At 31.2% G+C, this 19,578-nt stretch overlaps 1 protein-coding gene across 5 annotated transcripts in view; it reads left to right on the top strand.

The window, feature by feature from the left end:
- Positions 1-19,578, top strand: part of LOC139518045 (symplekin-like) — a 68,594-nt gene that overhangs the window by 5,043 nt on the left and 43,973 nt on the right. The window contains exons 4-8 of one of the 5 annotated variants that reach the window (XM_071309690.1): positions 15,148-15,221; positions 15,769-16,005; positions 16,369-16,432; positions 17,766-17,896; positions 18,557-18,583. In XM_071309690.1, the coding sequence (XP_071165791.1) occupies positions 15,148-15,221; positions 15,769-16,005; positions 16,369-16,432; positions 17,766-17,896; positions 18,557-18,583 (533 nt within the window). Of the gene's footprint in view, positions 1-15,147; positions 15,222-15,768; positions 16,006-16,368; positions 16,433-17,765; positions 17,924-18,196; positions 18,224-18,556; positions 18,584-18,831; positions 18,884-18,949; positions 19,004-19,578 lie in introns of those variants that run through there. The other 4 variants (XM_071309692.1, XM_071309689.1, XM_071309694.1 and 1 more) reach the window with 4 other exon arrangements.

Here is a 19,578-nt window from a genome sequence, read left to right as displayed (position 1 = left end):
AATAAAAAACTTATTTGATATAAAATATGTATTTATTTGTTTTTTCAGATTGCACTATTATAAATAATTCTTCTTCGTCTTCTCCTTCTAAACTGTAAAAGTAACGTATGTATGCGTTAATATTCGGTCTATAAAGATTAAGTTCGATGGCACGTGCCAATTATCCAAAGGTAATAAAATCAACGATCCATAAAATAACGTGGCAATTACAATGGCTATTTCATAGTTGTATCATACGTTCACCTGTCATGGTATCATACATGTACCTCCGTATGTGTAGTATAAGGTTCTTGAAATCATTTTTGATAGCTTCTTTCTATAAACACTATTGACGACATTGTTTAAACTACATGCTCATGTCACAAAACCGCAACTTTAGTATAGTTAAAAAGATAAACGATATTGAAAATGCATTTTTTTCTATCAAAAATGTATGGTCGTATATTTGTAACTCTAGGTGTTTACCTAAAATGTATTGAATATGTAAAAGTTGAAATTTTTTTTTCAAATATTTGCCAAAAGAAACATTTTCCGAAGAAAAAAAACAATCCATATAATAACGTTTTGTCCTTTAAATCTTTTTTTGGGGGTCCGTAGAAATACCGCAAAAGACCCCTTTAGTGCAAAGAACAAAAAATTGCACTAAGGACCTGATGGAATGATAAAATTGACACAAAGGACATTGCATATCTAAGTTAACGTTTTAGAAATAAATAATTTCAAGTTTTATAATCATATCTTAAGTAATTAGAAAGTTATTTAATGTTCTATCGACACACGACACACTCACTTGATTGTAATCTATAGAAATTTATGTTCGTTCAACCATGACCCGTTTTGAATACACTGGTATACTTATTAAAAATGTATATGTTATGTTATTTTATGTTGTTCTTGTTTTTTATGGTATAGTTATTACTGCCGTATCTATTTTGCTTTTCTGTCTGCTATAGTTTTTACTTCTATGTAAAAGTGTATTTTCTACTTATTTTTGTTTCTTTTAATTTCGTTTGCTTGTTCCGTAAGTTCACTTTTTTAAGTTTTCTAGTAATATTTTATAAAGATATTTTAAAATAGTAAAAAAATGTATAGAGTTTGTTTACCAACACATACTGACATAGAAGATACACATGTTTCGCAAAGTATAACAGTTTATTACATTTTTGTTGAGCCTGCGACTTTTGTTGCAAAAGCGAGACATAGCGATCCACAAACCACAAATATTCACTTTGTGGTTAAAGTGTTTGAAACTCTAATAACTTTCTTAAACTATCCTGGATTTCTACTAAACTAGGACAGAAGCTTGTTTTTGATCATAAGATAGCTGAAAAAAAAAGAATTGTTTATCCGTATTTTTATTTATAACTGACTTTTTTGTTTTTCTGTAAGCTTATATGAATTCACTCTGTTTAATAAAAACCACATTTTTATGTCAGGGCCTTTTAATGATCGGTCGACTATATGGCAATGTTTTTCTCGTTATTGAAGGCCGTATTGTTGCCTATAATTGCTTTTCTACCTCAGGCATAGATTACCTTAGCTGTTTAAGCAGTATAAGACGTCTATGACTATTTTCGACCTTGTCGTCTTATTTTTTAAATTACGTCATTGATGAGCTGATCACTACAACGTTTAAACAAAATATTCGTTCCCGTGAAAACTATAAGATTTGTTTAACTTTCAAATTTCATCGTGATCTCTTCTCAGGATATAACGGCTATCTGTATGTTGGGTTTACAGCTAATTTCCCAATGCATGTAAAGCGAGACTTTTGTTAGCTTGATTGCTTAGTTTGTATATTTTACAATTGTAATTGGGATAATATCCAATGAAATTTAAATATAATATATACAGATTAAAATGTGCCTCTACATTGTTTGAAGATGTCAATGTTATTTACAAAGCTTGAATTCATGTTTATACCAACAGAGCAAGCAAGCCTAACAACATTTTACTCTACAAGCATTAGGAAAAAAGCTGTAAAGTCGACAAGATAACAGGTTAATGTATTCAAGTGATTTTCAGAATTTAAGATTTGTTGCAATTCTAAAGTACAATGGTTAAATCAATCTTATCTTTGATGTGCCACATGGGCATCCCTATAAAAAAGACAGTCCATGCGTGGCCCATGACATTAGATATTATGCATGTCAGTGGATATTTTCTTTGTGAAGCTAGCACTAATAACCTATATTATTTACGTGTCTGAAATATTTTGAAAAGTGTAACTAAACTCTTGAACAGACCATTTATAAACGTCGTTTGTGTGAATTCGGGATTTACACGTATTAAAAACTCTTCACTTTTCGGCATTCGAGAAAACATATATTTAGCAAACACTATTGAGGAACAACACAAATAAAAAATAAATTTAATTTGTTAATATTTGCACTTCTTAAACCCAGCTGATATTTTTTTTTATTTCTCACCTGACAAATGGGATATACACGACTTCCCAAATTTAATCTAATATTCACCTAATATATGCTCAAAGTCAACTTATTTTAAAGAAGTTTTAAAAATAAAATGGTTAAATGCTTTTTTTTTTTACATAAAGCACAAATATATTTACATGTTCCATTATCAGATCAAAATATCTTAAATACCCCAGTCCAGAGATACCGTGTATATTCGGCTGAATATACCTGTACCATATCGAGAATTTTACATTCATACTTGTTACGTAACGAGATATGTGCCCAGGTAAAAAGATCCAGCAGGTGGTGTATATTCTAAAGTGTTTATCGTCTTCTATTATACATGCCGATGATGATGACATTTAGCTTGAGGGCCATTTTGTTTTCGCAAAGAAAAACAAAAATTAAAGGGAAACTTCGCAAAAAAATCAAAAATTGATATTATGTCCATTCTGTATAAAAATGCTCAAATTTATAGATATTAAAGTTTTATTCCGCTAAATAAGAGATCACCATCGATTTTAAATTTTGAGTATCAGTTCTCTACTCTCCGCCATCTTGTCACCTTCTCCGATGAAAAATCCCGATATGTCAATAAACCACAAAGGAACAAAACTACAGTAAACGATGTAGTCGTAATTGCGTGTCGATATCTTGTCAATCGTACGGTTGTTTTATCTGACTGACTAACTTGATACGGAAAATGGTCTTATATTTTTAAATAACCATATAGTCTGTTATTTTTAAACTGATAATATTGTAATTAGTTAAAAAGTCAAAGTTCAAATCATAAAATGATAAATAAGTGTTCCGCCGTGGAAATTGTTTTCGAAAATCTAATTCGTTCATAATTCTTTCAAGTAATAAACTTTATTTAAATAAATTCGGATCTTCCCTTATCTGATCACCAGCATGGCTAAAGGTATTACTCCCAAAGGTATTGGAAGGGGTGTAAGGTGACACGTCCAGGTATTCAATCGATTTCCTGTCCGGCGGGCTTGCAAGTTCATGCATCGTTTCACTTCTGTAGGTATTGATCAGTGTACACGACCGTTACTTATAACTTTCCATTTTGAACTATCAGGTGCATGTATAATATACATTTTTGTCTTGCGTGTCCGAAAGTGATATAATATACTAGTCATTACTGAACTCATACGCTTGTTTATAAATAACATTTCTGGTGTAAAGAATATTATTTATAAAAAAAAAAATAATACAAAAAAAAATAATTGAAGAAATACAAATCTATTTACATATTTTTCCAAGGGTTAATTTGGGAAAATGTAATATATACTCGTTGTCAATAGTTTAGGACAGATTGGAACATACCAGAATTATTGATCTAAAAAAATGTGCGCACTTGTCGACGATTCGTGTATACATACGCCTGGTAGAAAGTTACGGAACTATAGTCAGTAGCGCAATTTAAAATATGTATACATGTATACATTAAACATAAGAAAGAAACACACATTTTGTGTAAATTGTGGTAAAAGTTTTGTAAATAGACTAGTCCATGTATGCCAACAGTATGTAATCAACGAATTCGATAGACTATTGTATACCAAAAGAAGAAGAAGAAAAAAAAGAAACAATTTGATTTAAATACAGGTCAATTTATAACTTGCTTTGGTTCATCGAAGTTAAGAACATAGTAAACTCACAGATTTATATATCAATTAAATTGTTCTCGAATAAAGGACGAAATTCGTCATCATCACAATTGTTCCAACATTCATGTAAAATATATGCAACTGGACGTACACTAATAATCCCCAAGGAATGTGAATATTTTCTAGGAAAACTATTGAGTATCAATTTCGGGATTTATTTTCTTTCTTGATATTCAATGACAGCAATTTAAAGAATAAACTGCTTGTCGGATATTTGTCCGCTTTAGGGGCATTCTTGCAAGTTGAACAGACTTATAATAACATTCAAAAATAGGGAAAGATAACATTAAATTCGTTGTCTTTTAATTTTAAACATCGTTGATCAAATAGTTATTTAAGTATATATATACGTTGGGAGACGACGATTATTATAGTTGTCTCAGATTTTAATAAGGACGTTCCCCATTATGAATAAATTTGGTTGACGTTTATCACACTTGAAAAGAATATCTATTCGTAATTTTTCGATTCCATTACAAAAATATATTTTTCTTTATTCGTACATATTATATTCTGCTTCGGTAGAGTTATCTTCAGATAGTTTCATATATTAATTAATACATGGCTTTCAAAAGTCTAAATGTAAGTGTTCTCGTACATTTTTTCGCCTAATAAAGACAAATAAGAATGATTTAGTAAAGCTATTTCTAATTTCTAAGTCCCCCTTTTTTATGAGACATAAATCAAGGACAAGACTTGTATATCATTTCATTCTGACATATGAATTAAGTTTCCCGTCTTTAACCGAAAATTGTGTATTTCTTAGTAAATTAACTTATTTGAATTCAAATAAATAATAGCACCAAATATAATTAAATAATTCCACGGCGACCAATTTTTATTTGTCACCAACTTGAATATGTATTTTTAATGTGTGTATTAAATGCTACCACTGATCCGAATAGACAGTCACACCTGGCAAGGTGTGCCCTAGAGGCGTGGTTAAATACCGAAGTGCAAATAACAATTTACCTTTCAACAAGCCATCTACGAGTATTGCCACAGAACCGTGAATACACACATCGTATAAACCTAGCCATAGCAGAGATAGTAAAAGGTCAATAATAGTACACCAACATATTGTCTTTACAGATTATTGTACTTTAATTTGTTCACCTTATCAGTCCGAAAATGCATTTATTAAAAATAAATTTATAACTTTTTGTGTTGTCTACAAAAATAATTCGAATATATACGTTTAACATAGATAATTTATCTCACGAATGAGTACAATTGAACGTCTGTGCGTTTTATCTTCTTATTATCGGATGGTTATTAGATAAAGCATAAGTCATCGGCGCGCTTACGATTACGTTAAAATATGATTAAAAACCAAGACTTTTAATGATTGTATTTTAAATCCCGGCATGCAAAAATCAGGAGAAAACGTCACGACCTACAGGAAGTAGTTGATATTTTTTCATTAATTATTGAATTTCTCCTTTATTACTGCACATATAGCGATAAAACTTTGTGAATATATATATTATGTCATAATGAACATATTTAAACCATAAGTAAAAAATCGTGAATTTTCCCTTTAAACAATTTTATAGATATAATATTCTGTTGAAAAATCATTTTTAAAGGTGAACAGATAAGCATAACGTCTTCGCAATTTCTTGTTAACAGCCATGGACACAGATGTCAGAATGAATAAGAAAACACTAAATTCTTAAACAATATATTGTAAAATGGACACCAAACACATGTTGATAGAATAGTGTACTGATAGTATAAAAAAGAAGATGTGGTATGATTGGCAATGAAACAACTATCCACAAAAGACCAAAATGACACAGACATTAATAACTATATGTCACCGTACGGCCTTCAACAATGAGCAAAGCTCATACCGCATAGTGAGCTATAAAAGGCCCCGATAAGACAATGTAAAACAATTCAAACGAGAAAACTAACGGCCTTATTTATGTAAAAAAATGAACGAAAAACAAATATGTAACACATAAACAAATGACAACCACTGAATTACAGGCTCCTGACTTGGGACAGGCACATACATAAATTATGTGGCGGGGTTAAACATGTTAGCGGGATTCCCACCCTCCACCTAACCTGGGACAGTGGAATAACAGTACAACATAAGAACGAACTATAAAAATCAGATGAAAAAGACTTAACTCATCAGATGGACAAAAATACAAGTGGACGCGGCCCGGTACTTATACATCCCGACACAAAAAGACACAATGAACAAATCTGAGAGTATTCGCAGTTATCTGACAGCTAGTTCAAAGTCACTAACAACTAATAAAAAAATCATGCAACTAAGACTAAACTATCAATCCGTACACATCCAACATCCATCTATCGTTTTCAGATATTTCTTTTCCGCCATTCATAAGTTTAATGTTTACTTTGACTTAATGCTATACATGTATAATGTGTGTTCATAAATCGATTTATAAACTTTGTGCTTAAAATAATAAACCCAAACAGACAATAAACAGGTGATTTGGTGACCATTTAGACTTCGTTTAGATAACTCACGTCTTCAAAATTAATAGTTTAAAATAAAATTTTGGGGATTTAAAATGTATATCCAAACCTATTCTATTACTTTCCTGTGAGCAAAGTCTTAAGAAAAATATATATTGGAACTGTAGGAGATCATAGTGGGTTGAACGACAACGAGACACTCGCAACCAAACAACAAAAATCACATAAGGACGGCTAGTGGGCAACATAAGTGTTCACCAATAGATTGGTGAATACACAACATGCCAATTTCTAAATCATCCCTTATGTCTTTATCATTGTGAATAATTTATCCCGGATAATAGAATACATCTACAAGTTATGTCTTTGATTTAACAGAACAAATGATAAAAGATTCAAAAATTTGTTGTTTGTGATTCATAGTTGACTAGTTCTATATTTACCAGTGACACGCGTCCTAATTTTTAAGAAAAGGGACAGAAAAAGTATTAAACAAAAATAACCGGTTTTTCAAAACTATATTTTTGAAAATTCACTGCATGATTTAAACAGCTTTAAAGTGTTTCATTTAATTCTATCTTTTTGCGTATACGAAAAATTGATAACAAGTTCAACTTCAGTGTTCATGACTTACGACTATTTTATATTCTTGTGAAATTGATAGATGAGCAGGTTTTCACAAATACCGAACAAAAAATATAGCGTAAACGTCAATTAATGGACAAGCAACACAACGAGAAAAATAAAATTTATATGAAATAAAGTAACAACATAAGTTTACGAATACGTACTTACATGTTGTAGGTGCATTTAATAAAAACAACATTTGAACTTATTATTAACATTTTTTTTTTCAATTGTAATTTTATGTGTATGTATATTTAATGTTACCCGATATGGAGTTCTTCTAAAAATAAAAATCACTTGAATGGGTATTTCTGGTGTATACATGTATCACACGTGCTTTCTACATGTACAATATACGGAAATGACACGGCTGGGTATTGTAAAGTTACTGAAGGTAGATTAATGTCAGGTGCATATCCCCGGGCGAAGAATTTACTGGTTTGTCAAAACGGTCAGTTGTAATTTGTCAAATTGTAAAGGTTTGAATCGCGCCCAATTCTTCTTTCTTTTTTATAATATGAATTGCGCCAATAAATGGAACTTTACACATTCCCCATTTCCATTTTCAATTTTATTAGTTGTGTCATATTTACCTCGAAACGATTTACTTATTTGCACGTACATGTTACATTAAAATACTGACTTCAACTGTTAAATAACTATAATTACTAAAGATATGATTATAAAATTTGAAATTAAGTACTTTAAGAAAGTCTCCATTTTATGTCATGTTTTTGTGTCAGTTCTATCATCCCATCAGGTCCTAAGTGCAATATTTTGTTCTAAGTGCACTAAGGAGACCCTTTACTTGTACCTGTTAATACCGGAAAGGACCTCCTCAATGCACTAAGAACAAACATCTTAAAAAAACAAGTCTATAATATTTGCGCAATTAAATGGTTGTTTTATTGGCGCAAATGAATGCTGCAGTTTTTACAATAAAGCATGTAAAATAAGAATTGGCGTAATTAAGTTGTTGCGCAAATTCATTCTTTTTCAGCGAAACTAGATATCCAGTGGCAGATTCAGAGGGGGCGTAGATGATGTACGCCCCTCTTCAATGATATCTCAATGTAAATGTAGTCCTGCTTTTTTTTTTATTTTACACTCTTTTCTGTCCTGCATTTCTTAGTTATTAATTTATCCTGACTTGTTTTTCATTAAGTCATCATGACTTTTCTATTTCGCAAGATGGCCATACTGCCTTCTTTCTCTTAACTCCCGTCATGCTTTATTTCAATTTTTATACGTCAGACAAACTTCTTCATGCATGTAACTTCATATTTCAAAATGGATACGAAATGTCTTAATTGATAAGTTCTACATTGCTTTTAAAACATCCATTGAAAGAATATTGTATAATAAGAAATCCTTGTCCGCTGTTTCGGCATTTTTCGTTCTTGTCATGAGACGATATTTCAGGGGTTTTGATTGTTAACCGGTTAACCGTTCGAACGACCGAATACCGAATACCAAAAACGCTAACCGGTTAACCGGACTTTTTTCAATTTTAATAGATTTGATATAAAGTAATGAAATCATTCAATAGTTATGTTTTCTTTAAAAAGTGTCGTCGTGGTAATTAATTTGATAGATCAATAGTCCAGTATATTGATTGCTATTGTTAATCCAAAAATATAAAATTAATTTGAACTTGTCTCTCAGCTTGGGGCCGGCGTTTTGCATTTGCGCCAATCTGCATTTCATTTGCGCCGATTTTTTCTTTCATTTGCGCCGATTTTTTTTTTCATTTGCGCCGATTTTTTTTACAGGTAAATTACAGGTGAATAGATATTAGAAGAAGTGGTATGAGTGCCAATGAATGAACTTTCAATCCAAGTCATGTTCTTTTTCATTTACCATTATAGACCTCCCCAGTTAGCCACTTGTACAAATTTAATGAATTATCAATCATAACTTGTATATAACTGTTGTCCCCTGCTCACCACGGGTAGTGGATGAAGACCTACAAGATACATCTCCAGACTTTACATTGACTGTACCCGCTGTCTTTCGGACATCTACCACATGGTTATGCTCGTTCTGTGTTTTGACAATAGAAGCCGTGGTGACTCTGGCTGTACACGATTTTATGGTACATTAGTAAAATGTGTTTCAGGACACCTGTCATCCGATATGTATGGCCCTCGATGATTAAAGAATTGACTCCTCGACTCGTTTCAGTGTGCAATATGTCTATCATGTTACTATGAAGTTTCAGAACAATATGAATCAAAATTAACATAAATGAACAGCATTTATAACCAGACTTTACCAATAGTATAGTACAGTACATAGTACATGTACAAGTATTAACTTACCTGTAAATCTAATTAGGAGCAAATATAAATCGGCGCAAATGAAAAAATGAAATCGGCGCAAATGAAAGAATGAATATTTTCAAAATCGGCGCAAAAGTCATACGCCCCTTGGGGCAAGATCTTAAGAAAACATAATTAGTTTCATGTTTGTTTAACAGTAATTTTTAATCAGTAATACGATTAAATTTTACAATTTACTTTATTATTTCATTTTTGATCTATTATTAGTAATATAGTGTAGACCTACATCTTAAATGTGCAATCTCCGTCGTGCATGCTTTTGTTATCATACTTTAAACGAAAAGCTAACCCAAAAACTGTAAAAATAAAACCAACGTGAATGTAATCAATGTATACTTGATGGTACGAGTATCAGGATTCATCAATTTAAATTAAAACACTCCAGATTATTTTCGGAGACAACAAGAGAAAACAAAGAATCATCGATTTCAGCCATATTCAATTCTACGAGATCAAGACGTGTTTTGTTTTTTATTTTACAATCTGAAGTTAGTACAAACGCCATAGTTAATACTGTGTATTTGATTATTAAAAGCCAATCTTCGACAGGAATCTTCACAGATGAGCCTTATAATACCAAAGGACAAACTTCAATTCATCGTATTATAAAAACGTAAATGTATGACTTGAATGGAAGGTAGTCAAATTGACAGTCATACCACATCTTCTTTTATCTATGTGTAGGGTACTATTGATAAGGCATTCGACTACCGGTTAACCGGTTAATCGGTCGAACGATTATACGAGTAACCGGTTAGGCAAAAGTGTATGATTTGACAACACTAATTTAAAACATCCATTGAAAGAATATTGTATAATAAGAAATCCTTGTCCGCTGTTGGAAGTTCTGTTTTGCCATTTTTCGTTCTTGTCATGAGACGATATTTCAGGGGTTTTGATTGTTAAACTCGTTAAATCAAATAACGAACATATTCCATCTCAACCTAAGAAAGAGTGGCTCATTTACATTTATCAATGATTATCGTTTATAAGATGTTGTACTTTCGATGCTATTTATAAACGCTGAGTAAAATTTCAAAAGTTTGGTATACAAATTTTAAATTATTGATCTTAAAAATATTCAGTAGACAATGGGACATATCAAACAATCATTATTCATCTATTATATTATAACAATTTTTATTCACAAAGGCTTACAATAATAAATGAAATCAATGTTTTGTTGTCAATGTTACAATTTATGTATTGTTCTCTGGTGACGAGTCTTTGAGTTCTGACGAAAATTATAGTGTTCTTCTATCTTTCCACAAAGTATATAAAAGTACCAAGCGTTTTTCTCAACTTTGACAACCTTCTTCTGTAACAGATGTTGGCAAAATTTTTCAACGGCAATGTTCAAAGCGCTTAGACAATTCCAGTGCACCGTTACGATTCAAATATGATGTAATGGTATAGAGAAACCTTGCAGCTGAGTAACTTTTGACAAAAACATGCTACATTTGAGAAAACATGGCTGTAATTCCAGTTACGGTTATCAGTTTAATACCAGTGCAGTTGAGAAATATGGTACATTTATTCAAATGCAGATATAAACCTTATCAATATTAAACCCAATCCCGCAAGCAGCTGTGGTCATCCTGTTGAGGATAGTATTCACTATTTCTTAAGTGCCCTTTTATCAACGAAGCAAGAGAAATATTGTTTTCAAAATTAGAAAGATCTACTATATCCATTTTGCTTTCATTGGCTGGTGACGGTGACCTTTCATTTCAACTATTGTATCTGTAATTATATTGTATGTTTCTCTGAAAACTTGTATTTAGTTTTCAGAGAATAAAGTATCTATCTATCTATCTATTTCAGAAAAACAAAGATATTTTTGAGTCTGTACAATCATATATCAGAAATACACTAAGATTTAGAACATTCAATTAAAATTCGAAATTCTTACTTCCTATCTCTTCACTCTAGTTCAGTTTTAAATATTACTCTTATACGTTTTGTTTTTGAAACAAGGCTATTTTTTGTCAAAAGACAAGCACAATAACCCCAAAGCGAATTGCGAGAAGTGGTTTCGTATTTCGTTAAAGAAAGAAAATACTAATAGTTTATGTAAAATTACGATTAACGACTCTCGTACGGTGTCGAGTTTATATCTTTTTAATGCATTGGTGCAATTGGATGCAAACAATAATGACCATAAAATATCAGGTTTGCGAGATCAGACAGTAACCTAACAACGAAACAATTGAAAACCTAGAGATCAATGTTTAACATTCGCCAGCAATGAGCAATTTTCATTAATAAAACATGATTTAATCGAATACTTTGCGGGTAAAGAAGAAGAGACTACCATAGATTTGTTATTAACTTGATGGGTACAAATCAGTATTCAGGAATTAACTTTTTTTTTGCATTACACCACATTACAACAGAAAATAGAATATACACGTAGGACCTTTAAGTATTTCTAATACATTGTTGTTTTTCTGTTCTATGTAGCTATCTTTCTGGCAAACACGGTTTTATAAATGCTGACAGGCACCGACCATTGAAAAACAATCGATCTGTTTAAAATAAGTAATGCAAATAATTGTTTTTTTTTATGGCAAATAAGAAAAAATACCGTTTGATTTAAAATTGTTTAAAATTATTTAGAATAGATTTATGAAAATAACGTATTTTCATGTGAAAAGGCTAGACTTTAATTTGTGCCGTAGTGAGTGGTTTTGTTTACAATTATTTCCCACGTATTTCCCTAGTGAAATCTGCAATAATTATTATATCATCATGTTGTTGGATTTTCACATTATAACAAAAATAAGAATATGACGGATGAATTTATAGTTAGCTGTTTAATGTCCAGTGGCAACTATTAGATGTATCATTAGGAGGACATGTACAATGTTATAATAACATTAGATATATGTTTCATTATAATACGTTATTCTAATTGGCTTCTCTGCAATCTTGCGTTATTCCTTAATCAATTTAAATACACAATAAAATGTATCATTCATGATGACACGAGGTCCCGCAATAGAGTGCACAAGTAAATAAACACAACCGTCCTTTTGATGATCAATTTGTTAACTTGCTGGGACTATCATTCTAATAGCATAATAGTCCCCGTTAAATCAGAGCTCTACCGTTAAATAGTAAGTGTAATTGTTATTAATGTTATTATTTTATTTTTACGCTGTCTTAATTTGTAATTTAATATAGTTATTTTTAAAAGTATAATATAGTGTCTTGTAAGTCATTTTTGGGCAGGATATTGTTTGTTTTAGAGTGAATGAATAATTTTTATTGCAATCAACTTAAAAAAACCTAAACTATGTGGACCGTATGTCATCGAATACATTTTACCTTATACAAGACAGCTGATTGGATAAATATGATAGGTTGTTACGCCTACATTGATACTGATGTCCAATCGAATACCAGCAGACACCTGTCAGTAAAAAACAAATTGCAAGCGTGGCCGATTTATTTGTTTATTCGATATTTGAAAAATAATTTAGATAGCCGCTATTCATTTACTCTTTTTCAGGCGAATTTCAATAACTGGTTTTTTTCTCACTTTCTTATTAAACAGAAAGGTATTTAAATATGAGCGTACAACCAGTAACGGAATACTACAAGCATTTTATATACCGTGTGTATAAAAAACATTATCAAATTATATTTGTAGATTGTAAAAGATTAAGAATATTTTTATATCTGTTCTAAATCATCTGAAATAAAATAAAACATATTTCTCTCTGCCTGAATGCAATCGTAAGCAAATTTTTTTTTACTTTTTTTTTTTGTCTATTTGCAAATGACGAAGAATTCTCCCTAAACTGAATTATTAAACAGACAGACTAACTTTAAAGGACAAAATACTAGCGTGTACTTCCATCCAAGGAAATGAATTTCTATAAAGTAACTAATCTAAGTGGCCATCGATGTGTAATATTTGACACTGGACATTATTTTTGAAGCAATGCAATACGTATAATGTTTACTATCAATCAAAATTAAAGACTTTTGAATGTAACAATATGGTACAAATCCATTTGATTTATTGAATTTTTATATATTTTTTTTTTTATCTAAATGAAAATGTTGTAAACTGCTCCCAGTTAATATAAATAAGAAGATGTGGTATGTGTGTCAATGAAACAACTCTCAATCATTCAAGTCACATGGTATAATTTAATAAGAGGTCAAAAGTACGACCTCAACACGGAGCTTTGGCCCTCATCGAACAGCAAGCTATAACGGTCCCTAAAATGACTAGTGTATAACAATTAAAAATGAAAAAACAAAAGTCTAATCTATAAATACGGTCATTTCGCTACGTTATTTTATAGCTTTTTGGTCAATTCCGAAATAGCATGTAAGCGTCTCACTGTTTTTCAAAATGAGTAGTAACACTGGTGCTTCAAAATATCTGATACGAAACAGAAATATAAACCGTACATTAGATTTTATCAATCGTGTCTTAACTAACGTTGTTTGGTATTTTTCTATGATATGATTTACTCTTGTATTTAATTCGTGCTAAAAAGAAAATGGCGAAAAAAAAATTCAAATGAGTTATCGACATCGGTCTTTATATGTATATAATGGTCAATATAAACTGTCAATTAAATTTTTAAAATATGCTAATATAATTGTTGCATTTATTAAAAAAAATATAAAATAATGTTTTATTTGTAAATGTAATAATTTAACCCGGTTTAACCTTTTACATCTTATATTAAAGATAAAACGTAGAACTTCATTCATTATACGTCCAGTGACACGAATGCGTAATTATTTAGGTAGTTTATGCTCATCCGTTTCGGTTGACTGCTTAGATAATCCGTTTATTAAAATGTAAATAACGTTCACCAAGCATCTGTCATCTGTGTACAATTTTAAAATAAAAAGTAAATTATATACTTAAAATATACGTTTATTGACCAAATATAGATAAGAACTATTACTCTACATTAGAAACAAAAAATGTTTAAGAACATCTTTGAGATATATTTAATACTGATCATTATATCTTTAGAGGCGGAATGCATACATACAGGACTACTTTATGTCAGACTGCAAAGTTTTTATGACAAATTTTCCGGTTACAACAATTAATCTTTTCTCATATAACCAATGAAATGTTAAAGATTCTATCGGAAATAAATGAATTGTTTTTAAAGTTTGCATACTTTATTTAATTAAATAGATATACAGTCATATTAAAAGATCACAAAAGAATATCATCCAAGATATAGAGATTATATTCATAAAGGGGGAGTAACCCCTGATAAAAACAGATAAAGTGTCGCCCGTTTTATTCAAAATATTTAAAATCTTAACACAACTGAACACGATCTTACTACAACTAAACAAGTTGTTCACCTTTGGTCTTATTTAATCTGAACGTGATCTAATCAAGTCTTATTTGGATGCTAGACGAATCTGTCTTATTTATCTTGACACGACTGATCTGACTGAACACAATATATCTTAACCGAGTCTGAGTGTCTAAACAGGTCTTAACGTTTTTCTCTAGCGGTAAATTAAGTCGATTAAGACTTGATCAGACCAAAATGACCGTTTCAGACTTAAATCTGGCTACTAGTGTGATGTTTCATTTATTCATACATGTTTTTCTCTTATGGTTGACAGGAAATGCTAGCATTCCAGAGTGATAAGGGAAATGAAGTGAGAAAGTTTATTGTCAGCTTTATTGAAGAAGCATGGTTTGTATCATTATAAAATTAATATTTGATTATAAAATTGTGCAACACATTACCATTATTATTGGAGAAAAAGATTTTTGCAAGAACATATTTGCTATTTTGTTGGGAGCATCCATTTAACCATATAACTTTAAGGCATCAAAGCATATAAGATATTACATGGTTTTGAAGTGTGTAATAAATTGGCTAAAGTGTATTTTATTAATAAACTGGTCACACTATATTATAACTAGGTATAAAGCAAAAGATCATCTTATTAGTATTGTTGATAGACTCAGAAAATGATGAATACATCAATCATATTGTAATTAGATCTTAAATGCATAATCATTCACTAGAAACTATATTTGTTTTTGTCTGTGAAGTAGAAATTTGTATAAAAGTTTTAACAGATAACATAGTAAAACCTATTTACTAACAGATGTTCACATGAGATCTCAAAGGATTCGAATGACTTGTAGTTTTTACAATTTATTGATGTGAAATACATTTGTAGCATGTGTTCCAACTTTCTTTTGGTAGTGGTTTGATTTATTTTTTTATGCAGTAAAAAGGAACCAGACTTGTTAGGTAAATGTATGCCGTGTCTTCAAGTGTTACTGCAGGACGAGAATGTGAATGTTCAGAAGAAGACAATACTGGTACTACCTAACATTTATAGGACTATTGTGTGGTGGCTCATCAAATCTAAACCAGGAAATGACGAGGAGAAGTCATTTGTATGGGAGTCTATGAAGGCAATGAAAAATAAGATGTATGAACTGATAGATTCAGAAAACGATGGGTAAGGTGTATAAACTGATAGATTCAAACAGGAAAAAAAAGAAACATTTTGGTGCCACCAACACAAACTTTTTTTCTCATACAAAAGTTTGATTCAAAATAAAATGTTGGCTTACAAGCTTAAATAAGACCAGTTCATCTTTTAGATTTTTTTAATAGTCCCAGGCTATTTCACTTATAATTATTTTATTAGTCTGGGATAAGTTTTTGACCCATACAGATTTGCTACAAAAGATATTTTTAATGCTGATAAATTAACAAATTTAAGTAAAAAACACAAAGTATGAAATGGTAGAACTTGCATAATGTAGAACTTACATTTTTGATAGTACACATTTTCTAACTCTATATGCTTTTATTTTAGAATAAGAACCCATGTTGTGAAGTTCTTTGAAGGTTATGTCTTAGCTTTATCAAGGAAAACATCTGTAAGTAAACAATAATATTTCTCCTGTTGCGTTTTCTTATTGGTATATATGCAAATTTCTGTTTTTGATTGAATCTCTTCTCCACTAAGCATGCAGCATTTAAGATTATGAGCATAGACTGGTAGCTCAGTGTCTGTGGAATGGGTATGGTTAGAGCACTATGTCTTACTTACAACTGTTACCGTGTAAAATACATGTAGCACAATGAAACTGTTACCGTGTAAAATACATGTAGCACAATGAAACTGTTACCGTGTAAAATACATGTAGCACAATGAAACTGTTACCGTGTAAAATACATGTAGCACAATGAAACTGTTACCCTGTAAAATACATGTAGCACAATGAAACTGTTACCGTGACAAATACATGTAGCACAATGAAACTGTTACCGTGACAAATACATGTAGCACAATGAAACTGTTACCGTGACAAATACATGTAGCACAATGAAACTGTTACCGTGTAAAATACATGTAGCACAATGAAACTGTTACCGTGTAAAATACATGTAGCACAATGAAACTGTTACCGTGTAAAATACATGTAGCACAATGAAACTGTTACCGTGTAAAATACATGTAGCACAATGAAACTGTTACCGTGACAAATACATGTAGCACAATGAAACTGTTACCGTGACAAATACATGTAGCACAATGAAACTGTTACCGTGTAAAATACATGTAGCACAATGAAACTGTTACCGTGTAAAATACATGTAGCACAATGAAACTGTTACCGTGACAAATACATGTAGCACAATGAAACTGTTACCGTGACAAATACATGTAGCACAATGAAACTGTTACCCTGTAAAATACATGTAGCACAATGAAACTGTTACCCTGTAAAATACATGTAGCACAATGAAACTGTTACCGTGACAAATACATGTAGCACAATGAAACTGTTACCGTGTAAAATACATGTAGCACAATGAAAATCTGGAAAAATGTGTCATTGTCAATTGAATTTATCTTCGATTTTGTAATTTAATTTTGTTGATATGAAAAATGAAATTACCACAAATAATATAGGAACTTAATTTATAGGAACAACACTGAACAATATATACCAGGATGAAATAGCAAATTTAAAGTGGGGCAAATTTAAATCATTTTGACAAATTGCTAATAAAAGACAAAGCAAAAATTTCCTAGTTTACCATATCTAATTTAAGTTATTTATCATATCCATTAGAAGTTGAAGTAGTCCAATATTGTTTTTTGACAGAAAAGTGAATCTATCATCTAGTAACATGGACATCAAGCCTACACTATGAATTTAAGCTTAACCACATAACTTAATTCAAGACATGTTTAATTCACAGGAATCTGAAGTCCCTAAAGGTATGACGCCTGAGAAAGCCCTCACTTTAGATGATATACCTAATGAACATAAGTTTCTCAAGTTAAAACGATTAGAAGAGGAAGGAGCTAAAGGATTTGATATCATGTTGAGGTTCCAAGCTTCTCCCCATATATCTAGGTAAGGAGCTAAAGGATTTGATATCATGTTGAGGTTCCAAGCTTCTCCCCATATATCTAGGTAAGGAGCTAAAGGATTTGATATCATGTTGAGGTTCCAAGCTTCTCCCCATATATCTAGGTAAGGAGCTAAAGGATTTGATATCATGTTGAGGTTCCAGGCTTCTCCCCATATATCTAGGTAAGGAGCTAAAGGATTTGATATCATGTTGAGGTTCCAAGCTTCTCCCCATATATCTAGGTAAGGAGCTAAAGGATTTGATATCATGTTGAGGTTCCAGGCTTCTCCCCATATATCTAGGTAAGGAGCTAAAGGATTTGATATCATGTTGAGGTTCCAAGCTTCTCCCCATATATCTAGGTAAGGAGCTAAAGGATTTGATATCATGTTGAGGTTCCAAGCTTCTCCCCATATATCTAGGTAAGGAGCTAAAGGATTTGATATCATGTTGAGGTTCCAGGCTTCTCCCCATATATCTAGGTAAGGAGCTAAAGGATTTGATATCATGTTGAGGTTCCAGGCTTCTCCCCATATATCTAGGTAAGGAGCTAAAGGATTTGATATCATGTTGAGGTTCCAGGCTTCTCCCCATATATCTAGGTAAGGAGCTAAAGGATTTGATATCATGTTGAGGTTCCAGGCTTCTCCCCATATATCTAGGTAAGGAGCTAAAGGATTTGATATCATGTTGAGGTTCCAAGCTTCTCCCCATATATCTAGGTAAGGAGCTAAAGGATTTGATATCATGTTGAGGTTCCAGGCTTCTCCCCATATATCTAGGTAAGGAGCTAAAGGATTTGATATCATGTTGAGGTTCCAGGCTTCTCCCCATATATCTAGGTAAGGAGCTAAAGGATTTGATATCATGTTGAGGTTCCAAGCTTCTCCCCATATATCTAGGTAAGGAGCTAAAGGATTTGATATCATGTTGAGGTTCCAGGCTTCTCCCCATATATCTAGGTAAGGAGCTAAAGGATTTGATATCATGTTGAGGTTCCAAGCTTCTCCCCATATATCTAGGTAAGGAGCTAAAGGATTTGATATCATGTTGAGGTTCCAAGCTTCTCCCCATATATCTAGGTATATATATATTAAAATTGTTTTCTGTGATTTAATACAGTAAAAGATCACAGTAAATTTAGAACAGTACTCAGAAATATTCTTATGTTTCATATTTAATAGGTTCTTCAATGAGCTGTGAACAGAGTAATTTGTAAAAAAAATTCAATGACTCAAAATTAAAAAACTTAATTTGAATTTAGTAGCAGCCTCTCTTAAAACTTCAATATCCTTGTAAAAGTAGTCAGCCATCACTTGAATTAAAATTATGTTTTAAAGGAAATGGCAATTGAATTTTTTGTTATTGTTAAAGGCCTTTTGGTCTGCTAAAATTCGATGTTAGTGTACACAAACATGGTTATTTTATGTTTTATAAATATTATCATTCTTTATTGTTGATTATGTTAAAATCAATGTACAGTGAATTTATAAGTCTTTTATTTTTTTTATTTTACATATGTCATAGAATAAGAGGGATTAGTGCACTACATTTTAAAATTGAAATATTCAATATTTCAAATCCTTCATTTGAAAGTTAGAACATCAACAAGTTGTAAACACTCATGTAAAACTCTTACTGTTATAATATTGGTTCA

Source organism: Mytilus edulis, chromosome 3, assembly GCF_963676685.1.
Source record: "Mytilus edulis chromosome 3, xbMytEdul2.2, whole genome shotgun sequence".
NCBI classification, from domain to species: domain Eukaryota; kingdom Metazoa; phylum Mollusca; class Bivalvia; order Mytilida; family Mytilidae; genus Mytilus; species Mytilus edulis.
This window is presented reverse-complemented; position numbering and strand designations above follow the sequence as displayed.